General features: G+C 38.9%; 1 protein-coding gene across 1 annotated transcript in view; it reads right to left on the bottom strand.

Moving 5' to 3' along the window:
• Positions 1 to 2,876, bottom strand: part of MEI4 (meiotic double-stranded break formation protein 4) — a 145,076-nt gene extending 142,200 nt beyond the window's left edge. Inside the window, exon 1 of the mRNA XM_036247737.1 lies at positions 2,636 to 2,876. Within this exon, the coding sequence (XP_036103630.1) occupies positions 2,636 to 2,867 (232 nt within the window). The 5' untranslated portion in view covers positions 2,868 to 2,876. The remainder of the gene's footprint in view (positions 1 to 2,635) is intronic.
• Between the last annotated feature and the right edge of the window lie 23,283 nt (positions 2,877 to 26,159).

The following is a 26,159-nucleotide window of genomic DNA, read 5'->3' as shown; positions in this document are numbered from 1 at the left end:
CTACTGTGAGTAAAACTGATTTTAATTATACGATATTGGAAAATTTCTCTCACAGGTGCTGTAAGCGAAAGTTTTCAGTGTAAAAACAAGTTATCACCTAGGCTCTCACTGTTAGGGACACACTTATTCCAAACAAAAAATACATATCATTATATCAGTGTTATAAATAGACCCTTCACACTAAACAACAGTTTTGATATCATGCATGTTTATGATAGTCACACTTTAAGATTACTGGAAATGTTTATATGTGTGTATTATGTCAATCATATAACTTTACAGAAAAAATTAAGAAAACTGATTATGTTTGTCATTCACTGGGTACCATTACCCAGACTCTAGGGAGACCAAAATGTGGCTATTAATCACATAACACTATTTCTCTCACACAATAATCCGATTTTAGTAACATCTGGTTATTAGGTTAATGAGCTTTCCTGATAATCCCCCAAACTAAAGCTGGTGAGTAACCTATTACCCTTAGCAACTATGTGTGTACTACACCTGTGTTCTCCTAATGTGACACTCACATTCTTTTCCATGGCTCCTTTTCCTTTGCCCACCCTGGAATGTGGGCAACCACAGTACCCCCAGCTCCCAGCTCTCTTCTCCCAATGAGTCTTATCTACAGCTATACCTTCAACTATTACTTATATGTCAATAAATCTTAAGTCTGCATCTCCATTTCCAGCTCGCTCATCCCTTTGAATTTTAGGACCATACTTCCACCTTCCTTCTGGGTAATCCCTGTATATCCAGGGATCCTGTATATCCAGGGATGAGACCATACTCAGACAAATCTGCACTCAACCTTTTATTCTACAAGTTTATTTCCATGTTCACTACCTGGATGCAATGCACCACAACCAATTCAATACCAGGACTGGACACCTCAGTTATCCTAAACGCCTCTGTCTCCCTTAACCACGCTCAGAAATCATTCACAAATGTCTGCAGTGTCTGCTCTGAAATCGTTCACGTCTGTCTGACCTCCTTTTAGTTCTCCCTGTCACAGGATCTAGTACAACTCATCATTCTTCACACTGGCTTTGGAAATGCTTTTAAATCTTGTCTCCTTGTCTCCAGTCACTGCTACAGCCAAAACATCCTCTCTGCTCCACTTCCATCTGACAATTATTTATGGAGCACCTTCTGTGTGTCAGGCTTTGGGGTGGGCATTTAGCAGAGAGTGCTTGGCAAGTCAAAGACCTATTCTCCTCAGTGAACTTAGGCTCTAGTTCAGAGATTAAGCAGCAACCAAGTAAACAAATAAATAGTCCACAGCAGGTGATTGGTTAAAGAATAACTGGTAAGGGGGTGCCATGTGTACAGAGAAGACTCTTAGGGGGTATCATTTTGAGTAAGAGCTCTAGGAAGGGAAGAGGCCAGCCACAAAGAGAGTCAAGGAAAAGAACATAACAAAGGCCCAAGGCAAGAAGCAGCCCCGAGGGCTGGAAGAAGGCCGCGGTGGCTGGAACAGTTTACAGGGGGGAGGCTGTACGACACAAGGCGGAAGAGGTGACTAGAGGCGAAATCACCCACGGCATTATGGGCAATGATCACAAGTCTGTATCCAATGTGAAGCAGATCTGGAATTGAGAGAAGGGTTTTCCACAAAGTAACATGATCTAACTAACTTCTTTTATTAAATCACGAGAATTATATTTCCCAATTCCAATATGAGGTCAATCCTCTGCATCAGGAGTTATTTGGTTTCTGATGAATGGGGTGACCACACATTCCAGTTTGTTCGCGTCCTGCTTTTTGCCTGTTGTCCCAGTATAATTAAAAGTCCCTGCCTTTCACTGTCATAGGGGTCCCACAGAGACCCAAATTGTATGGTCAACTTCCTGATGGGAAATACAGCAAAACAGTCCCTATGCTGACATTCAGGGCCCTTTTGAACCTGGTCCCAACTCACCTCTCTTCCCTTCTCCCCCTCACATCTCTGCTCCCGGTGTTCTGGTCACCCTGAAATGCAATGCTGGCGGTATCCTGAAGGGACATGTATCTTCGGCTGCTGTGCCTTTGCCCCCTGCAGCCTGCTCGGTGACCACCTCACTGACTGGTGGCCAGGCTCAGGAAACCTTTCTAGACCAGGCAGAATGAATGGCTTTCCCTCTGCACTTTGTTAGAGCCTCTGTTATCCCATTTATCACAACTGGGTTAATTACTTATAGGTCTGTTTTTCCTGTTAGAATAGTAGGAACCTAATGGCAAGGACAGTATCTACTCCTACATTGTTGGGTTCTCATCACCCATTTCATGCCTGGGCCATAGCTGGTACTTGACACATGATTGCTAGATGAATTATTTAATATAAAAGCAACACACACACACACACAAAAATATATATATAACAATAAGGCTGAACAATGTGATTTTAAAATTAATTTATCTGTAAGATTAAAACATTACTGCCTTCACCTCTATTTTCATTCTTTAAATTTATCCCACTGTCTAATGTTGCCCATTCATTAGGAAGTGACAATAACGTTTTTAATGAATGACTAGAAGTAAAAAATCTTTAAAGGGCAAGAAGTCTAGTTTTAGGAAATGAAAAAATTTCTAAAAACTTATGAAGCTGAAACAAAACAAAGGGATGTATTACCAAAAGGCAATTTCACACACTCACCTCTCGTAAACAACCCAGAACACATCCTGCTCAGTAGAAGTTTTTGACGTAGTTGAAGGACTTCCGCTTCCAAGGTTTCAACTCTTGATCTCCACTTCGAGTCCTGCCCCGACACCACCCGCGCAAGGTGCTCTGTGTACTCTCTGCTGCTTCTGTCTGCTGGTTTTGAGCGGATGATTGCCAAGGCCAGAGCCAGCTTTGCAGTTCTCAAATACCAGACTTGATTATCCATCCTGGCTTTTGTCCCTGTGGTGCAATAAGAAAAATAGTTACAATGAGATGTTATTTCACACCTGTGCCTTTTAACTTCTGCACTGCATTTCATTTCCTCAAAATTGATCTTACAGAGTAACACTAATTAATAAGTTCATAATACAACTTGACATCAAGTAACAGAAGAATTTCTCAGATACTGAAAACACTATGAAAACTATGCAGAAGAAAAATGCATACGTGTGCATATGAAATATATCAATACTCAAAACAGTAGGTTCAGACATTTTGACAAATTCTTAAGGTGGGGGAAAAAAGCACATTAATTCATTTAGTGGCTTCTAACAAATGGCACACATCAGAATCTCAGAGGGATATATAAATCTCTACATATCTCATACACATTTATATACATATTCCTATCCCCCCAAAATTCTAATTCAGTAAATCAGGGGTAGAACTGAGACTCTGTAACAACATTTTTGCTTTTGAATTATAGTTGACACACAATATTATATTAGTTTTAGGTATACAACATAGTGATTAGACATTTATGTAACTTAAAAGTGATCACTCTGATAAGTCTAGTACCTCTCTGACACCATACACAGTTATTACAATATTGATGACATTGTCTATGCTGTACTACTTCACAACCCAGTGACTGTTTTTTTTAACTGGCAATCTGTACATATAATCCCTTCCCCTTTTTCACCCATCCCCTTAACCCACCCTATATGACAACCATCAAAATGTTCTCTATATTTGAGTTTGTTTCTGCCTTCTTTGTTCATTTTGTATTTTAGATTCCACATATCAGTAAAATCATATGGTATTTGTCTTTAACTGACTTATTTTACTTAGCATAATACCCTCTACGTCCAACCATGTAGTCAGAAATTTCAAGATTTCATTCTTTTTTATGGCTGAGTAATATTCCATTGTATACATGTACCATGTCTTCTGTACCAATTCGTCTATTGATGGACATGTAGGTTGCTTCCATATCTTGACTATTTAAACAACATTGCAGTGAACATAGAGGTGCATATGTCTTTTCAAATTAGTACTTTGGATTTCTTTGGGGAAACATCCAGAAGAATTGCTGAGTCATATGGTAGTTCTAGTTTTATACAGAGTGGGGAAAAAGTAGGTTTACAGTTATTCATATGGAAAATAATACAATAATTAAGAAATAATAATACAAAAATAAACTGTTTCACATACTCATAATTGTTAACCTACTTTTGTCCAAGGCTGTATTTTTGAGAATCTTCATACTGTTTTCCACAGTGGCTGCAGTAATTTGCAATCCCACCAACAGTGCATGAGGACTCCCTTTTCTCCACATCCTCACTAACACATTTTTGTTGATTTATTGATGATAGACAGTCTGACAGGTGTGAAATGACATCTCATTGTGGTTTCAATTTGCATTTCCCTGATGATTAGTAATATTGTGTATTTTTTCATTGTCTACTGGCCATCTGTATGTCCTCTTTGGAAAAATGTTTATTCAGGACTTCTGTCATTTTGTAATTGATTGTTTAATTTTTTGGTGTTAAGTAATATGAGTTCCTTATATATCTTGGATATTAATCCCTTATAGAATGTATCACTTCCTAATGTCTTTTCCCATTAAGTGGGTTGCCTTTTTGTTTTGTTGATGGATTCCTTCGATGTGCAAAACTCTTTAGTTTGATGTAGTCCCATCTGTTCATTTTTTGTTTCCCTTGCCCCAGAAGTCATATCCAAAAAAAAAAAAAAAACTTATAAAGTGAAGTTAAAATATTTACTGTCTATGTATTCTTCTAGGAGTTGTACAGTTTCAGGTCTTACATTTCAGTCTTTAATCCAATTTCTGGCCCTGGCCAGTTTGGCTCAGTGGTTAGAGCATTGGCCTGTGGTCCGGAGAGACCCGGGTTCGGTTCCCGCTAAGGGCACGTACCTTGGTTGCAGTTTGTCCCCGGCCCTGGTTGGGTTGTGTGGGTGGCAGCCCCTCGATGTGTCCCTCCAATTTCTGTTTATTCTTATATAAGGTGTCAGAAAGTGATATGGTTTCCTTCTTTGGCATGTGTATGTTCTTGCTTTCTTTTTTATAGATAATTTAATCATATAGCTGTGGGTTTATTTCTGGGTTCTCTATTCTGTTCCATTGATCTATGTGTCTGTTTTTATGCCAGTACTATGTTGTTTTGACTATTATTGCCTTGTAGTATAATTTAATATCAGGTAGCATAATGCCTCCAACTTTCTTCTTCTTTCTCAAGACTGCTTTGGATATTCAGAGTCTTTGTGGTTCCTATCCTTGATGTACCATTTGCATGGTAAAGATAATTGTTTCTCCTAAAATGTGGGGACAAAAAAGATGAACTTCCTAAATATAATCTCTTTAATTTAGGGAAGATCAATAGTAACTTTCAGAAAACCCTTTTTAAAAAAAATTCCTCCTTCACTCTTTTTCACCTTTTTAAAAATTAAATTCATTGGAGTCACATTGGTTAATAAGATTATATATAGGTTTCAAGTGTACATTTCTATAATACATGATCTATCTGTATATTGCATTATGTGTCCACCACACAAAATCAAATAATCTTCTGTCACCATAGATTTAAAACCCTTTTTAAATTCAATTTATGCTCAGATAATTATAGTAAATGATTAAAACAAAGATTTAATGTTCTTGAATTCTTAATAGCTAAAAATATAAAAATTTAAGTCTTTTTAGAATAAAGTGTTAGTTCAAATGGGCTTTCTTTTACTTTGCATTTGAGAACAGACCTTAACATACCAAAATCTTCCACAGGGCTTTGAAAAAATGTAGTAACAGTCTCTATGTTACCTGGATTTTCCTTCAGGCAATGTGTGCCAAAAAAAAACAAAACAAAAAAAAACTACTCTGCAAACAGATTTTGGCAATATTTATCTGTCCTATTTCTCCTAGCCTAATTTTTTACTGAACTTTAACTTGCCATCAACTAAATAATTCTCTGAATTGTCAAAACTGCTTTGAATTATAATTCTGAATTCTAAAATTAGTTCATCTCCAAGATCAGTGATGAAAATCCTATAAGTAAAGAGCCCCAGATCACTCCTATATAAGACTGGTGGAAGTTTAAATTAGATAACCATTCAGGAGAATAATTTCCTAATATGTATCAAATACCTTCAAATATGTATTCCCTTTGGCCCAGCACTACAAGTTCTAACATTTTAACTTAAGATTTTATGTTAAAGAAATGACCAGAGCACCGTACAAAACTTTATGCCCATAGATAATTTTATAGGATTACTTTTAATTACAAAAAACAAAAACACCAAAACCCAAAACAAAACCTGTCACCAGCTTGAACATCTAACAATAGGTCCATTAATTAAATTATGACCCATTATACCATTCAATTGAAAATGTTTAGAAAATATTTTAAAATATGAGAAAATATTTCCCATATAATGTTAACTGCAGAGTAAAACATAAGTATAAATGCAGTAAAACTGGACATTTGAGGGGAAAAATCTATAGAGATGGAAATATTGATAGATTTGGAGATAGGTTGGAGGAAGGATGGAGAGAAAGAAGAGAAAGAGGGAAGGGGGGGGGGGGGAATGGCAGACTAGAGTTATTCACCAAACACAAACAATACATTGACTATGAGTTGACAAGGTCTGATTTTATTTTCTTGTTTATACTTTTCTATAGTTTCCAAGTTTCTCACAATAAATTTTATAAAACATAGTACATATGACATAAAAATGCCTTAATATTAATCCCATAGAAATATTCCTTATTCTATTTATTAAAGTAGAAATTTTAAGAAAAATTAAGATGGGTTTTGAATAAAGCCACAGAGCTCTGGACCAATCATTTTGTGGTTGTGATTAGACGCTCCTGCCTGTAGGGTTCACACCCTGAATTCTGAGACATTTTTAACTATAAAACACACCATAGTCCAACAACAGTTTGGGAGAGGGGAAGGAGGTTAGGAATGAAATAACAGTACATTAAACATACTTGGAACTTTTAACCTACCAACAAAGTACTTTAGTACTTTCAAAGTTGAACAAACATACTCAATGAAATGATACTTTTGTCTCCCAGGTTCTCTAATCTTCCTTCCTGATTAGCTTTCCCCAAAGCCCACTAATCCTATGGTCTTTCTCATGTCCATGAGTACATGTATGCCCTTCATTTAGATGTGTTTGGTGTTCCACTATTCAAAGCACACAATATATTTTGGGTTTTTGTTGTTGTTGTTGTTGGTTTTTTGTTGTTTTGTTTTGTTTTTTATCCTCACCCGAGGACATTTTTCCATTTTTTGTTCAGACAGAGCGGGAGGGAGAGAGAGGAAGAGAGAGAGGGAGAAACATCGATGTGAAGGGACACATCGAGTGGCTGCCACCCGCACGACCAACCAGGGCCGGGGACAAACTGCAACCGAGGTACGTGCCCTTAGCGGGAACCGAACCCGGGACTCTCTGTACCGCAGGCCGACGCTCCAACCGCTGAGCCAAACCGGCCAGGGCACACACACAATATATTTTGGAGGTGGGATACAAAAACTTTCCAATATGCCCAGGCATCCAGCTAGCCAGTCACTGTATCCCCAATGCAGGAGCGCTGACTAGCTTGTAGTAAGAACTCTACTAAGTACTTGAATGAGTGAACTAACAAATGAATGAATGAATGAATATATCAGTACAGGTCTGGCAGTCATAGATAGCTGCTCAGCCAGGTCTTAATCCTGGCTCTCATCAGTAAATCTTAGTTTTTGTCAATTATATACCAGAAAGAATAGCACTGGAGGGAGAAGGGATTAAGAGGAAGAATGGATTAGGAGGGGAACTTAATTAGTTAACCTGAAGGTCACATCTCTCTTCTTCACTTTATGATGCATCCTTTCTTGGCTACTTCCAGTGAATCTACTCCCTCTAAACTTATACATTTCTACAGTATAACTTTAAACTTTCACCAAAACAACTCCTGAATAAAGAAAATATAAGAAAGATGAAATCTAGTTCATAGACAGGTTTAGGTCAGAGGGTAAGCAATAAGGGAGAAAGCCATATGTTATCTCATTGTGAACCCTACAATAAGTACAGTAATGGAATTCTTAGTAAAGCAAGAAACTAAAGAATGCTGGCTGAACATTACCTAATTCACTGAGGTAAATATGATAAGGTCAGAGTCTCTGAGTATAGGAGGAAGTACTCATGTACCATGATGGTGGAATATGCATTTACTAAATATTGGTCTGGGGCACAGCAAAGCTGTGGCAATGCCAGAAAAATAAGATATTACAAGACTTTTTAGATAATTGGTTTCAGTAAAGTTTGGACAGAGTCTAACATACAATTTTTGGATTAGATCAAGCTGACAAATCCTCCCATTATTGTTATAGTTTCAATACATACCGTACTGTGAAGTGCTCAGCAGATTAACATCATGTGACATTTTACATGAAAAAATTAGGAGTTACTCAAGATTTCAAAACTCTCCACTTGAATTATTTAGGGGGGCCTTAAAAGCCTTTTCAGCAAAGAAAATCTGTGCATCACAAGAGGCTAGTAAAGACAAAAGTTCTTGCTTTATTTTTTCTTCCTGTTTCATTTCCATCAAAACAGGCCAATGAGCTATCATTTTCCTCTTTTTGAAAGAGTTAACTCTTTCAAATCACGGACTTTAACTGTCTACAGAGCCTCTTAACACTGCTTTCTTTTTATGCAAACTCCCACCCCTCACCTTTTAGATTCCTAAATACTTCTTTTTTTTGGCATAGGAAAAATTTTCTCTGGACTTTAGTAAGTAATTACTGTAGAATTTCACATAGGAAAAATGCATCAAACACATTTTATTAATTAGCAAAAAGTACACTGATTCAGAAATACAGAGTCACATGCAGCAATCATCTTCCACTATTTAAATCCCACAGAAGGAAGGAGTCCTAATACTACTATTAACACATATTTAAAACAATAATTTGAAAGAATTATAAGTGTTCCCTAGTTAAAAACTGGTATTTCACACACGATATAGACATAATCCATGTCATCAAAGCAAGCATATTGTTCTTTAGGGCATATAAAAATGACTGATAATCTATCCAACTCAAATCCACACACTCTACAATTCTGAAATCTTTATGAGGTACACTGTGGAAATAGAAAAGACCACATGTCATAAAATAAGGAAGATTATAGAATGAAGCCAGAAACCAAAGAAACACCCAGACAAGGCAACTGAGAGAGGTGTAGCCAATCCCAAAAAAGAGGAGCAGCTGGCTTTGGGAACCCGTAAACCAGGGTCTGAGCTTCAAGAAAAACAAGAGTTAAAGAGGGGAGCGGGAGAGGCACAGAGTCCTCTGGAAAAGGCAAACAGCCGGATTCTAAGCAGTCCCATTTTGGGCCCTGGCGGTTTGGCTCAGCAGTTAGAGCGTCGGCCTGCGGTCCAGGGAGACCTGGGTTTGGTTCCTGCGAAGGGCGCGAACCTCGGTTGCAGTCTGTCCCCGGCCCTGGTTGGGGTGGTTCCAGTGGCAGCCACTCGATGTGTCCCTTTCACATCGATGTTTCTCTCTCTCTCCCTCCCACTCTATCTGAACAACAACAACAACAACAAAAATGGGGAAAAAAAGAAGTCCCATTTTGTACATGACACATGAGAAAATAAGATTGGTTTTCCAGCTACTATATGTAACACTGTCTTAGACTACACTATTGTGTACACTTAAGATATGAACTCAAGAAAGCACAAGCAGCCCTACAGAAACATTTTCTTTAAGGCTCATTTTTAATTCTGAAAAATTGCTCCAATTCTCATCTGTCTCACTTACATTTCACCAAGGACAGCATCACAAGCAACTGACAATGCTTCATAGCTCCTCACAGGGCTTCATTTTACAGGTAAATATAATACTTCATTTATTTCTACTTAGATTGCATTAAAAAATAGAGTTCTAGTTTTTCTTGCCTAAAATGTCTTATTAAAAGACAGGCAGCCCTGGCCAATTTGGCTCAGTGGTTAGAGCGTTGGCCTGCGGTTCTGAGAGACCCGGGTTCGGTTCCTGCTAAGGGCATGTACCTCGGCTGCAGTTTGTCCCCGGCCCTGGTTGGGTCGTGTGGGTGGCAACCACTTGACATGACCCTTTCACGTCGATGTTTCTCTCTCTCTCTCTCCCTCCCACTCTATCTGAACAAAAAATGGAAAAAATGTCTTTGGATGAGGATAAAAAAAAAAAAGACAGGCATTGTTTCACAAATATTGAGCATTTTGACTCTAGACATCCTCTGGGACATGATGTCCTTTGCCTTTTTATCCCTTTAAACTCAGCTCCTTGGCTTGCTCCAAACAATCCACACAAAGGCAATATAGCCTTTGTTGGTAGTCATCACTCAGGACTGGCCCACATGCTTTCCTCTCCAACTATCTGTTCCCACCTGCTCCTTCCCAGACTTAGTGATAGATTTAGTTCTGTCACAGTATATCCTCTGAAGCTGGACAGTGGAAGACTCAGCTACTTTCACACCACAGAAGTTATACCCTAAATCAATACAAACGTCCTCTCCACCAAGAACGTGTTGATTCACCGGATACATGCTACCTACCCCCTGCCCCACCCCGCAGCACTACAACCCCAGCCAACCAAGGAAAACCAGAAGCTGCTGTGAGCCACTCCAACAGACCAGTGCAGAACCTCCTTGGGCAACAGAAAGGCAGCATAAGGCGCCTATCCCTGGGTGCCAGGTGAGGGCATCCAGAGCAGGAGTTCATCCCCAGCTGTCCTCCCACCGCTGGCACCAGTACCTACCACCACCCATGTAACAGGACCCATTCAGGGTAAAAAATGACAGCAATCCCTGTGGCCTAACAACTGGTGTCTACTTTTCCCAGGCAGCTACACCAAACTTTCCCACTCCCCGTTTGTTCTACCTGTGAGAACTTGCTCTTGTCCTTAAAATTTAGATCAGACCAACTGAGATTACCAACACAAATTCCTGACAGCCAACAACTGGCCTCATGATGACACCAAGCCCAGGCCTGAACGTGGGTGCCTGTGGAGAGTATGGGCACAACTGCAGCTGCATAGGCATCTTTTGTTTTGTTTTTTTTAAGTAACACCATTTGTGTTAAGAATTTCTAAGACTTTTATCATGCTATTTTGTGACCATGAAAGCAGTCTTTTACTGAAAATATCATCAATTTGCCCTGGCCAGTTTGGCTCAGCAGCTGAGCGTCAGCCTGTGGACCAGAGTCCCGGTTTTAGTTCCCGCTAGGGGCACGTACCACAAAAAAATAAATAAATAAAAAATCATCAATTTATTTCATTTCATAAATAGAATACTCAAACAACAGGAACAAGCCTTAGATACATCAGTGGTTCAGTTTTACTCCAGGGTAACCAATTAAAGTCATTTGTTTAAAACCATAGGAATTTCTTAAAGTAGCTCATACGATAAAATAAATTCGTATCTTTAACTTATGGTTTCTGAAACTAAATCTGTCTTTTCAACAACTATAAGAAAATTATAAAATTTGGATTTTACCCCCTTATAAATTTTACTGAACTATTAAGTGAGAAAATTCACTGAGAAAATTTTTAAAAATCATTGTTTTGGAGATATATATCTATATATCTGTATCTGTATCTATATCTATCTATCTATCTATCTATCTATCTATCTATCTATCTATCTATCTATCTGAAAGCTTTTACCTAGATGGTGGACCTAAGTTATTTGGTTTGTGTCTGAAGGGCTAAATTGCAAATATGTAGGTTAAGGTAACTAGCTATTTTTAGACAAACATGGGTTGAAAGTAAATGTGCAGCCCGGCTGGTGTGGCTCAGTTGGCTGAGCTCTGTGCCATGCAACAGGAGGTCGCAGGTTCCCATTCAGGGCACATGCTGGGTTTCAGGCTCAGTCCCCAGCAGGGGTGTACAGGAGACAGCCGATCAATGTTTCTCTCTCACATTGATGCTTCTATCTCTCTCCTCCTCTCTCCTGCTCTCTCAAAAACATATTTTTTTAAAGTAAAAGTGCAGACAGTAAACATAAGAAATCTGGGATGTCTTTATTAATAGCAGACAAAAGAAACTTCATGACAAGAAAATATTACCAGAGATATAGAGGAACATTTCATAATGATAAAAAGGTCAATTAATCAGGAAGATTAACAATCCTTAATGAGTATGCACATAATAGCAATTACAGAATTACCAAAAATATGAAGCAAACATTGAAAGAACTTAAGGGAGAGATAGACAAACCCACAATCACATGTGAAGATTTCAACACACTTTTTCCAATAATTGATGGAATAGCTAGACCTGGAATAATAATGCTGATAATATAGAAGGTTTGAACACTACCAACCACCTTGAACTGTCATTCATAGAACACTGCACCTTACAGAGAGAAGATGCAAGTTCACGTGGGACATCCACCAGGACAGACCATATGCTGAGACATGAGGTGCTCTAACCACAAGAATAACAATTAGAAATGTCTAGAAAAATTCCTCAGATATTTGGAAAATAACACATTTCTAAATAAAATAGGCAACAAGGAAAAAAATTATAAATGTAATTAGAGTATCTTTCAAACTGAATAATAAAACACAACATATCAAAATCTGAAGGAAAAAGCAAAAAGAGGTTGTAAAGGAAAAATTATAGCTTCAAATACTTATTTCATAAAATAAAGGTTTAAATTTAATGACCTACATGTCCACCTTAGAAAAATTAGAAAAAGGATAGTAAATTAAAATCAGAGGAAGTAGAAGGAAGGATATGATAGAGATATAATTAGAATGAAATTCAATAAGACACAAATAATAAAGAAAATTTTAAAGGCAAGTTTTTTAAAGATTAATAAAATTGATAAGTATCTAGAAGGACTTATTAAAAAATAAAGAGAAATAACACCAATCATACCAAGATCAGAAATAACAGAAGAAATTTCACTAGATATCCTCCAGCTATTAAAAAAGTAATAAGGCAGCCCTGGCCGGTTTGGCTCAGTAGTTAGAGCGTCGGAGTATGGACCTGAGAGGCCCAAGTTCGGTTCCCGCAAAGGGCACGTACCTCTGTTGCAGTTTGTCCCTGGCCCTGGTTGGGGTCGTGTGGGTGGCAACCACTCGATGTGTCTTTCTCACGTCGATGTTTCTCTCTCTCTCTTACCCCCTCTTCCTCCCACTCTATCTGAAGATAAATGCAAAAATGTCATCGGGTGAGGATAAAAAAAAAAGTAATAAGGCAAAATTATGATCTATGCTAATAAATTTGAGAACGTATGATAAAATGAATACATTTCTTTAAAAAATATACTGATCAACACTTCATAAAAAAAGACAAAAATTCTGAGTAGACATATATCAAAGAAATTAGATGTTTATTAAAAACCACAGTCATGTAAAAATTCCATTTCTAAATGGTTTCGCTACTGAATTCTAGTAAACAATAAAAAAAGAAATTGTACCAAGTTTATAAAAAATCAAAATTATAAAGGCGGGAGAGTAGAACAAACCTCACAAACTCTTTTTGTAAAAAACAAACAACGGAGAAAAGTCACAACTTGTTTAATAATTTGAAATGTATATTGGTATAACCCTGATACAAAAATTTATTAAAATATTGGAGGGGACAAAAACACTATAAACCAACATGTGTAATATACACAGATTAAAAAATCATTTACACGATACCAGTAGATAAAACCTAGCAATTTAACAAACTTATCACCATCGTCACCAAGCCGAGTTTTTCCAAGACTGGCTTATCATTCAAAATCCAATCACTGTAACAGAATAAATTATTTCAAAATCAATGTATAATTATCTTAATAGTTTCGTAAGAAACATAAAAGATTCAGTGATTCATGATTTAAAGAAAACTCTTCATAAATAAACAACAACAAAAATAAAAGGGACTATACTAACTGTGAAAGAACTACAAAAATCCACAGAAAACATTATATACATATATATATATATTTTTTATCCTTACCCGAAGACATTTTCCCATTTTTTGTTCAGGTAGAGTGGGAGGGAGAGAGAGAGAGAAACATCAACGTGAAAGGGACACATTAAGTGGCTGCCACCCACACGACCAACCAGGGCCGGGGACAAACTATAACCACAGTACGCGCCCCTGGCAGGAACCGAACCCGGGTCTCTCGGGACCACAGGCTGATGCTCTAACCGCTGAGCAAAACCAGCCAGGGCTATAATTAATAATGAAACATTGAATACTTTACTCCTAAGACTGGAAACACAACAAGGACATGCACTCTTCTTATTTCTATTAAATATTTTACTAGAGATAACAGTGAAATACAGAAATAAATAAAAAGATTAGAAAAAAACGAAAATAAAAGTCTGCTTATTAATATGTAGCATGAATGAAAACCCTAAGCAATTTTAAAACAAACAACTACTACAGAATTTATGAGTGAATTAGATAAGGCTCAGGAAACAAAGTCAATATGTAAAAATTGATTATGTCTACAGAAACTCCATTTCAGTTAAAATTTTTAAAAAGCAAAATAATTAGAAGTAAATTTAACAGTAGATGTGAAAGACTTCTACCTTGAAAACTATAAAACATGCCCAAGCCATGGGGCTCAGTGGATTGAGTGTTGTCCCATGGACTGAGCAGTCCCAGTTGGATTCATGGTCAGGGCACATGCCTAGGTTGCAGGCTCAATCCCCTGCAGGGGGTGTGCAGGAGGCAGATGATCAACGTATCTCTCTCACATTAATGTTTCTATCTCACACTCCCTTCCTCTCTGTCTAAAAACTCAATATAAACATATTTTTAAAACTATAGAACACTGTCCAATAAATTAAGGACATAAATAAACTGAGAGATATCCTAGTATTATTAAGATCTTGAGTCTCCTCAAGTTGACCTATATACACAATCCTAATCAAAATTCAAATCAACTTATTAGAACCTGAAAACTAAAGGAAAGGCAAAATTTTTAATCAGCACTTAAGGCATAATACAAAGTCCACCTCTTCCAGGAAGTCCTCCCCAACTATTTCAGACCCCAGTGATTTTCCATTTTCCCAACAATTCTGGAGTACTCATCACCTGACCCACTGATTCTGGCTCTTAATAATGATCTGTTTTTATCTTTTCTTTCTGTTAGGATTAACTTCCTTGGGGGTCAGAGGCTATAGGGATCAGTGACTATGCAGTCTTCCCCTTCCTCACTCCTGCACCAATATCCCCAAATAGGTCTGAATAAGTAAGTATATTCTCACCTGAACTGGGCAGTAGAGGGACAAAGGCCCAGACTTCAGAACAGCAGTTCGACAGGCTAAACCCAGCTCTGCCCTTTGCCAGCTAAATGACAGAATAATTGCATCTTGCTTTGTTTATAAAATGAAAATATACCGTTGGCCTTTGAACAACATAAGGTTCAGGGGGTGCAGACCTCCCACACAGTAAAAAATTGGTGTGTTTAACTATGTATTTAGTAGTAACATTCTCATAAAATTGTTTTAAAGGCCCAAGTGAATAATGATTGAAAAGCATATTTGATAGTACCTAGTGAATACAATCAAGAATTGTTCTTTTTATCACTAGTAGTACTAGTACTACTATTATAGCTATGCTATTATACTATAATTTATTTGAAGGGAAGAAATGAGTCTTAGAACCATATAATTCCTAATTTTGTGCTCTCCTACCCAATTTTATTAGTTTATTACACTGATCAATGTTTTCCTTGACACTCAATTAGTAAACTTGAATCCAAATGCAGTTCTGATATAACTAGAAAAACAATTAATTAGTCATTCTGTGCCCAAATGTTCTCTTTTCTAGACAAGGGTAATTGTTTACTTAACAAAAGCTTTCATCATAATTGCTTTTATTAAAGCGTACACTGATCTTTGATCAATGAAGTCCTTAGTGAAATTATTTTGTTTAATTCCAATATATTTTGTAAAATCATAAACTCATTTTCATACATCTACTACAAATACAGATTCTTCCAAAACATATACCCCACCCCTCACAAGAACAGAATGTAAATAAACCATTCATTTGATCATTATTCTCCCATGTCAAGTATATCTGCAACACTTTGGTATTTAGTAATGATAGATTTATAACATTCTGCTGAAAACTCCTTTGTGAGTAAAATACATTGTAAAGCAAATTAAAAATAAGTTTACATAAGCAGCTGTGGGATTTTCAGGCATCTGGCCAAACATGATTCGGCAGATTTAAATTTAGAACAGTTTGACACAGCACTAACTGCTGGCAGCATTATGTGATCTGAGTAGATGTGCAAACATTCAACAACAAAAAAGCATGTGTCAATAATTCATAGGTCTAGAGTCAACTCTCTTGGGTAAGGAAAGTGTACCCCCCCTCCCCCGTATCCTAAGACACTTCTTTGCTCTGGGAAGTCTTCCCTCTCGAGCCTGCCAGCAGAGGGATCACCTGTTACCATCAGCTGTTCTGCTGACTTAGGTGTTTTAGTCCCTTAAGACCAAGCAGCCAGCTAGCTCGATGTACACGTCACTAAACCACAAAAGACAGCTATCTGTGTGGAAATTCAGCACTCCTTGCACCTCAGTAATATTAACCCCTCAATCCCCTTCAAGCAGATGAATGAGGTGTTCCTAAACCAACCCTGAGAACTCCACGTAGGCAGGTAAATGTTTCTCAGACTCTGTTCATGCTGGGAGGCAAGCTGAGATCCCAGCACCCCTCAAGCCCAAGTTAACCTCCTCCTTGTAGGGCCTAAACACACCATCATTTCTGCCTCCCTTGCTGTATTAAATCCCCTTCATCCACTAACTCCAAAACCACATCAACACAGAAATAGCCAATTAGCTGGGGCTGTGATCACTTCGAGACAAAGGTCTTGTAGTGACACACTGTCAATCAGAAATCTAGATGATGAATAGCTACAGTGAGCACATAAACAAGACATTCAATTATTTGTTGTTACTTTATAATAAAACTTCACTCCCAAACTATGACCTTAAGTCATTAGAAATTGAAACCTGTGATAAACTACACTCAATTTGAGAATTCTAATATTTCACTCCAGAAATCCCACTCAGATAAACTATTCTGTCATAAATTAGCCTTGCAGCACAAAGAAATGAACTGACCAATTAATTTATGAATCTGAAATATAAAAAAGGACAAGTCATAAATTTACCAGCTGTACCTTTCTTCTGTTCAAAAAACTGGGAAGCATCTCCTTGTACTTTTTGCTAGTCAGACCACATCAGAAACATAAACATGATGATCATTCATTAATTTACTCAACAAGTATTTTCTGATCACCAGCTAAGTCCAAGAAATATAGCAGTAATAGAAATAGATGGATTCTTGCCAAGCCCATGTGGCTCAGTGGTTGAGCGTTGACCCATGCACCAAGAGGTTGCCGGTTCGATTCCCAGTCAGGGCCCAGGTTGTGGGCCCAGTCCCCAGTTGGGGGGCATGCAGGAGGCAGCCAATCGATGTTCTCTCTCATCAATGTTTCTATCTCTCTCTCTCTCTCTCCTTTCCTCTCTCTCTAAAATCAATAAAGAAAATTTGTTTGCAAATTATGATAAACAGCTGCAAAAACTAATTCAGGTAAGATGGAGAGAGCAGGGCCTAGATTTAATTTTAAATACTGTAATCAAGAAAGGCCTCAATGAGCAGATGACTTTTGAGCAAAGACGCAAAGGGCGGTGAGGGAGGAGGCCAGGCTGTGGGGGAGTGTGAAAGAGCAGCTGTGGAGAGGATCCACAGGCCCGCGGCAGTCCACAGAGCACTCTCCCTAGCACCGCCTCCTTTGACCCCCACAATGATGCAGTATATAGGGTAGTTATTATGCCCATGTTACAGATGAGGCTCTGAGGCTCAGCTGTGTTACCATGTGCCCAATGCCACACAGTCGTGCTGACACCTTAATGCACGTGTTATGGCTCAGCCTCGTTTTTCCCACTAGACAAACTGCCACACTGCTGTGTCCAATTCTGTGTACTGCGACTTGTCAAAAACAACAGATTAAACCAGCCTGTCCTGAAGGGTGGCTGTAACGGTGACGGGCCTGGCGATATCACGTGGGACTGCTGAAGAAAGAGAAGACCTGGAGGAGCACCACATGGGAAAGGCTGCCAGACAGAAGAGGGAGAGAGGTGTTCGATATTTCTCCAGAAGGCAGAACTAACCAACACAGGGAAATTACACAGAGACGAGCTTCCAACAGAGTTGAATAAGATATCCAGTGATAGGAACTGTCCAACAATGGAAGGGGCTGTCTTGTCAAGTTATGAAACTCCAATTACTGGAGTTACTCAAGCAGAGGCTGAATGGCCATCCGTCTGAGATGAAGACATATTTCAGCACTTCACTACAGTGAAGGCTACATGGATTGACCGATACCCTTTCCAAGTCTGAGTCTGTGATCACACAAGCACCGGCAGTGCGTGTGGCAGTTAGACGTTCCAGCTGCGCAGTCAGACAGCTTGGTTAAAATGCTGTCTCCACCACTTACAGGATTCGTATACTTGACCTCTATGAACTTCCGTCTGCTTATATGAAAATGATGAAAATAATAGAAGCTACCTTTTAGGGGCTGTTGTGAGGATTAAATGAAATAACCCATGTAAAGTACTTAACACAGTACCTAGCACATAGTGAAGCTCATGAAATGTAGCTTATACAGATATGTGTATTTGGGAGCATGTATATTAAGTGTGTGTGTGTGTACGTGTGTGTGAGTGCGTGCACATGCACAAATTTCTCTATCTCTGTTTTCACTTTTACTCAGTGGTCCAATTTCCCCAAAGTTGAGTTCTTACAGCATAGTAAATTACAACATAATGATATAATTAAACAGTCAGCAGTATCCTAGCCTAATTATTTCATATTATATCTCTCTTTATTACCAGGAAATATGCAGAAAAATTCATGTTTTAAACATTTGAGGCACCAATTTAAAACTTATGAAAGAAAAAAAATCAATATTTTCTTAATTGAAACAACTCTTTAAAAATCAGAACCTTTCAGCATAAGAAAGAATACCTAGCAATCTGCACCTATATTAATGTGTGTATGCACAAGTAATCAGGTGTACATGTGTATGCACACACACACGCACACACTTTCTATTTTGAAATTAGGGAACTAAGCTGGAAAGGCCACAGTTACTTTTAAATTATTTCTTAATAAGCAAAATGATTCCAGATTTCTTATCAGGGTTAAGTATTTTATGCACATGTGTTTGTATTAACAGAAAACGCAAAGAGAAATAACCATGGAAAAGTGCAACTGTATGCTGGAATCTGGAGCTGCCACTCGGTGACAGAGAATGAGCAACAATTTTAGGTAGAGTTCTCACCACTCTTTTGTCATTCTGGATAAACTGGTATTTATTATTCATTGGGAACACATTCAAGAATGTCCCTGAATAATAAAAGAAAGTCTTCACAGCTGGAAAAAATGCAGATGATGTCACTATATTTTATTTCTGCAGTAGGGTGCTCAAGGCTTTTAGAAAGTCATAGTGTGATACATTATAGAAAAGGAAGACTTACTTTCAATAACAGTATTTGTAATGATACTACAATATAGGCATGGATTTATACCCATCATCATATCTGATGCTCCCAAAAACCCTGGGGCATAACTGCTATTATCCACACTTTATGAATATGCAAACAGGGGTTCAGGGAATAACTTGCTCAAAGTCACATAGTAAGAAATAAAGATACAACTTGATTCTAAAACCTTTTATCTTTCTGTATTGTCCATCACATGGATACATTAAATTATCATATTTTGGCAAAGATAATCTATTTTAGTAGTTTTCAAGTACAATAAAATTTATTTACAACCAAAACTAAGTTGAGCCCTGGCTGGTTTGGCTCAGTGGTTATAGTGTCGGCCCGCGAACCAGTGAGTCCCGGGTTCAGTTCCCGCTAAGCGCACGTTCCTCAGTTGCAGTTCGTCCCCGGCCCTGGTTGGGGTCGTGTGGGTGGCAGCCACTAAATGTGTCTCTCTCACGTCGATGTTTCTCTCTCTCTCTTCCTCCCTCCTGTTCTCTCTGAAGATAAATGCAAAAAAATGCCCTCTGGTGAGGATAAAAAAAACAAACTAAGATGAATATATGTCATGAATTGATTACCTAATGATATGTTCTTAGAAACTTATTCCAGACACTCTGATAACTTTTATTAATCCCACATCTACCCTTGAAAGCAAAACAGAATAAGGTCCACTTTGCCAAATCACCCTCCAAGGACTGGAAGTGAGCAATTTCCCCCCTGGAAAATCCTCCATTCACATTTCTCATCAAATTATAACATCGAGCCTCTTTGCATTGTGGCGGCCACCTCTGATTACTCTCTCATTTGTCAAAATCCCTCTTCAGAGTGGCACCCGGCACTAACCCTCCAAGTCAGCAATGAACATAGTTACAGCCCTTGAACCTGTCTGTCAATGCCACCCCAGGCGGTGTTCAGATGCTAACAGTCAAGTCTCAGTGAGCGCTCAGATGGACATAATAGAGAAGCAATTAAAAATCTGTGTTTTTTAAGCTAGACCTGTAAACACAGAACTGATTGTATTGAGAAACAAAAACACTGCCACACTCCAGCTTCACTTCTCCCCACCACCCGTGGACAATCTAGCCACAGAGCACTCCTGCTGCTATTCAAACAAGACAGGCGCTCTCCTGACTGTGAGCCTTTGTCCAGAATGTTTCCTCTCTGCCACAAACACCCTTCCCCCCTTCCCCTGCCTGCAGACTGTCCGCTAGCCCTTCAAGCCAGTTCAGTGTTCCTGTCTGAAGTCCTCCAGACCCAGCCCTCCTTTCTTCTTCACCCCGGCTCTCGTACCTGCATTTCCACAGCAATCTGGAGCCCTTCTTATCACAAGGTGGTGCCAACAGCCATTTCGGGCTCTCTCTCCCCTACTAGGCAGCGAGTGAGCTCAGCAGGGGCATGGATGGTGCCTTCACCTTTTATCATTCCTAGCACTGGGCTCAGTGGCAAAGATTAAGCCATATTATACATGAATGACTACGATAAAGGGTTGGAAGTGAAACAGTACGCAGAAAGGAGAGATTAATTCCAGTTCAAGGATCATGCAAAGCTTCATGAAGAAGACAGTACATAAGGAAAGACAGGTGAAGTGAAGAAGATTTAGTGATATGGAAATGACAGTCTGCTTGGTTATATGGCCAAAGCGAAAGGCATCAGCAGGGATGAGAAAAACCATAAGCCTGGGTAGAATATGGAGCCTTAAAAGGAAACATTAACATCTCTTGGACACCTCTGCATACCGGACACGATGGATTCACTTTACATTTAGTACTTCATTGAATTACCCCATTTAATAATTCTGTGATGTAGAATTTAGTATCTTTAGAGCCAAGGAAATTAAAGTTCAGAGAGGGTAGCTTTCTCAAGGATACCTAGCTAACAAGTGGTAAAACTTTTTTTTAAATATTCATCTTTCTGCACACTTCTTTCTGCAATACAGATCCTGGGCTTGGAGGTAGGATTAAGTGTATCCTGGATAGACTGGGCCTCCCTGAACTTCCCTGTGATCATCTTATGCCAACCTTGATGTCCATCTCAGCTTATCATCCAGTCACATGCACACGCATGCACACATACACACACAAATCTAGGCACAGGAACACCAAAAGCTCTGTTAAATGAGGAATGTTCCTCCCCCAAAGACTCCCAGTGAGACAGGTAAGAATAATACTGCATATTAATCAACCCTAAAAATCCCAATCAAAAGGTCATTTCAAATATGTCTTGAAGAGGCAAGAATAGCATAAGGGCAAGGAGAGCAGGTCCAGCAGCCAAGCATCCTAGCTCCTTACTGTGTGACCTTAGACAGGTTACTGAGCCTCTCTGTGTCTCAGTCTGTCAATATAAAATGGAAATCAAAATAGTACTTAACTTATAAATTTACTGAGGAGATAAAATTAGTTAAGGCATGTGACCTCTATGAACACTATCAGGCACACAGTAAATACTCAACGCAATGTTTGGTCCACTTGAGACTAGTCTGTGGCTATGATTCGATTCCTGGCCAAAGCCTGTGCCTCCACATGGGTTCACTATAAATCTATTAAGAGCTCAGGGAAAGAGACATGTGTGGGCTGATGTGAAAGGAGGAGAAAGGTCCTCTGGAACAAGCTTGGAAGATCTGAAGAATGAACAGAAGTCCGAGGCAAAGAGGGGGCAAAGAGCACTTCCAGTCGGGGGACAGTAAAAGCAGACAGCCGATACCAGCATGGGCATTTGTGGGAGAACACCTGCATCCCCTTGACTAAGGGAATAAAGGGAAATAATTGGGAGGGGGAAGTCGGGATCTTGAAAGTCAGTCAGAGGACTTTGAACTTACTGCAGTAGGTGGTTGGAAACAGGTGTGGTCTTCAGAGTGGATGCGGGAAATGATCCAGCGGTGTTCTGGGAGTTTTAATCTGGGTAGGATGGAGCGGAGGGATTGCTGACACCACACAGTAAAGAAGGGCGAGAAGGAGAAGGGGACCAGGGCACTGAGCGCGTGCACAGAGCATATGGGAAGCTCTGAAGGCAGGCGGTCTGTGAAACGGGCTTGCTGAAGAGCTTGCTGCCAGGCTGGGGAGGAGGAGAGAAGTGAGGGGAGACGAGCAAGGTCCCAGTACTAGGCCGGTGAGTGACGGACCCCAGTCAGACACACATACCAGAAATACTAGAAAGTACAAAAGGTACAAAATAATGCTGAGACTAGACCACTTGAACTATTCTCTGAAGTTCCTGCTTTAATTCTTTCATTCTTTACTGAACCTTAGCTTTGTATCAATGAGATGAAAATGAGGTAAGCACATTAATAATGAAAGAAGCCAGGTTCCTGCCGTGTACTTTGAATCAGTGCCTTGCTCAGTGATCTTATACAGTAGTCATATTTTTTAAATATACTGCAAAACTGGAGTTTGCCTATTATTTACCACTAAAGATTTTTACATCAGCGATCTAGTAGGAAAGGTACTGCTGGGGTCTTTGCGCTGAAACGGGTGCTTCATTTGCTATCCGCCGTTATGCTATAGTTAGTTGCATACATGCTACATTTAAAGTATTACAGTTTGGGTTTTGGGACGCTGATTTTGATGAGAATTTACTGGAAATATATGTAATTTTTAAAACCTATTCATTAAATAGATGAAAGAGTGCTTAGTAATTATTAGATGATGGATAGTGACTGATGTTTTATTTTTTTTTTATTTTTTTATTTTTTAATCCTCACCCGAGGATATTTTTCCATTTCTTGTACAGATAGAGTGGGAGGGAGAGAGAGGAAGGGAGAGAGAGAGAGAAACATCGACGTGAAGGGACACATCGAGTGGCTGCCACCCACACGACCAACCAGGGCCGGGGACAAACTGCAACCGAAGTACGTACCCTTAGCAGGAACCGAACCCGGGTCTCTTCGGACCGCAGGCCGACGCTCTAACCGCTGAGCCAAACCGGCCAGGGCGTGACTGATGTTTTAAATTAAAAAACACAGCAATCTTTACAAGAGTATGTTATTTAGAAGCCATAGTTATAATAAAAAATCATTTTTTTAGGAAGCAGCAACTTCTTGAAAACTACATAGAAGTGTTTTGTACTTTATTATAAAAAGGCAGAATGTCATGAGAAACTTAAATTCTCCCAACAATTGTTCAACACCATTTATTGGTTATGCCAGTGGATATAAGGATAACTCTTCCCTCAGGAGTCCTGCTTCTAGGGGAAGGCAGACAAATAAGAAAATAAATAAAATACAAACCAATGCATGAATAATAGAGCACACAAACAGTTCAGAAGAGAAAGTAGTTTTCGCCAACCACTGTTCCAGAGATAAAAAGAAATGGATCATATACAATCAGCTACTGTAAAACCCATTTTGAAGAATTTGAAAAGAATCACAAGTATGTTTTTTTAAATTATGTAATAGAAGGAAGGCATGGGAAACAGCACAGCCTCTAAAATATATTTCCAAACAATTATATTAAAGATTAAGAAAGTCGCATCGCTTTCTCCAACAATCAAAATTACTTTCTAATGGGTTGTTTTCATCCTTTTATTCATCCAGATTAAACCAAAGCACACACTAAATACAAGAGGATTTATTTTCTGGAGTTCTGCCATGATGAAAGCAATCTAATCAAAAATGAAATGGGGATAAGCTCACTGAATAAATCAGAAGGAAGAATTAAAGAACCTGACAGATATTTTGGAGGCTTGTTAAAAAATAAATTGGACTTCAATTATAAAAATTGACTTAAATAAATGGTATACTTAAGACCCTACTTCATAACATTTTCTTAAAGTCAATTTGGTTATCAACCATAAAATACTGCATTTCAATATACTCTTTTGTTATCTTTCCAAAATGCAAGAGGTACAGTAATGGGCATAAGCACAGAGTAAATGTCCGATAAGGAACAAAATACTAAAAATCTATAAGTATGCTGATAACTGCTGTTCAGATCTTAAACCGAAATAAAATGTTGAGCAAAATACTTTAAATATTGCCTTTTTAAGTAATAAAAGAATAATTAGTGTACTTTTGACAGTTAAGGAAAGAAAAAGAAAACTGGATAGCAGATAGCCTTCTAAAGATCTGTAACTCATAAACTATTTTACTCTCTTGATAAATGACCTTTAAATATAGAAAAATCAAATAGTAGGGGGAAAATTAAACCATTATCGAAGACACTTGTTCATCTGATGTGACACTTAACTCAGCAGAGGTGAGTGGGGTTGGATCATGTTCCCCATACATTTGCAAAGCAAGGGAAGAAGAGATGTTGGTCCTTCTCATATTCATTCACCGGAGATAGTAAGACGTCTAGGTCAAGTATCATGCTCATGCCCAACTCAGCATGATCAAACACATGCAAAAAGAAATTCTGTTCTAGGCACCCCAATTTTAAACAGACAGAGAACCTACTGCCTAAAGAACAGATAAATTAAAAATATAAATTGGACTTGCTCCATGAAACCCCAAGGGACAGCACAAGGAAAGTGGACACAAGTTGTGTATACATATTCTATCGGTCAGATGTGCTAAAGTTGAGAGAGTTTTAGGAGCAGTGAGTTCCCTGTTGTGTAAGGTATTCAAGTACAGAGAGATGTAATAGGGATGGAACCAAATGTACCCAAATTCTAAATAGAAAAGTTAAATGGATCACCTTCCAGGTGATCTTTCCCCTGAGATCCTGTGAATATAAGAAACAGAAACCACAGTCATTGACTTTGTAGGACTTAAAAGTAACAAACAATAGGTGTCTTTGAAAAAAAGTGGTTAGAATACTATATACATCAGGGTCCAGGCAGAAAATTAACTGTACCTCAATTTGGGTAACATGAGGAGAATTTAATGAAGAGGCTATTTCTAAGTGTGGGCAACCCAAAGGGGTGACACAATGTCCTAGGGCCCAGTCGTAACAATACTGAGGCAGGGGCACCCTTCACCTGGGGGAAGCCCTAGGCCTGAAGGGATGCGAGGAGGGAGCAGTCACCAGAACTGGGAGAGAGAACACGGTGAGGAGAGGACCACCTGACAGCAGCTGTGACCTTTCATCCTGCTGGACCGTCCTTATGACTGTGGAGGGAGCCGGGACTACTGTGACCCTGCAGGATGAAGGGGTAGGGAGAAGATCTGAAGGGCCAAAAGGAAGATATTTAGCATCAGTGTTAACAAAACAGGGCAAACAATGAAAGCCCTAGACTATGTAAGAAATTGGAATATATTCTCTCAGGTCCCTTCCAAATGATATAATACTTTATGCATATTTACCAATGGAGAGTCCCAGACTCATTTCCTTTACTATCCCTGTATAGCACCAGCTCTTTTTTCATTCCTTAGGCATCCCCCTAGATTTCTTCTCTGAACTAAGCTCAACTCCAATATGGTAGTATCATAGAACACACCTTATAGGACCTGAAAATCTGAAAACAGAACCATTTAGACTACCTCAGTCAAATAATTTCCCACGAGTATCCTTGCTATTCATTTATTTATAAAATACATTTACTTATCTCCTACTTGTCAGGCACCGTGCTAGACACACGGACACATAGACAACAAGACAAGTCCACCTCTGCCTTCACAGAGCTTTCAGCCGACTATCAATCACTACAATCTGCAACACCCTGTGCTCATAAAGGAACCTCAGAAGTTCTGTAGATCAAAGGCTGGCAGACTATGGCCCACAGGCCAGACCGCAGTGGCCTTGCTTCTATAAACCATGTTTTACTGAAACAGCCATGTCTACTCACTTAGGTATTGTCTACAGTTGCTTTAAT

The sequence above is a fragment of the Molossus molossus genome, unplaced genomic scaffold (assembly GCF_014108415.1).
Source record: "Molossus molossus isolate mMolMol1 unplaced genomic scaffold, mMolMol1.p scaffold_m16_p_8, whole genome shotgun sequence".
Lineage (NCBI taxonomy): Eukaryota > Metazoa > Chordata > Mammalia > Chiroptera > Molossidae > Molossus > Molossus molossus.
This window is presented reverse-complemented; position numbering and strand designations above follow the sequence as displayed.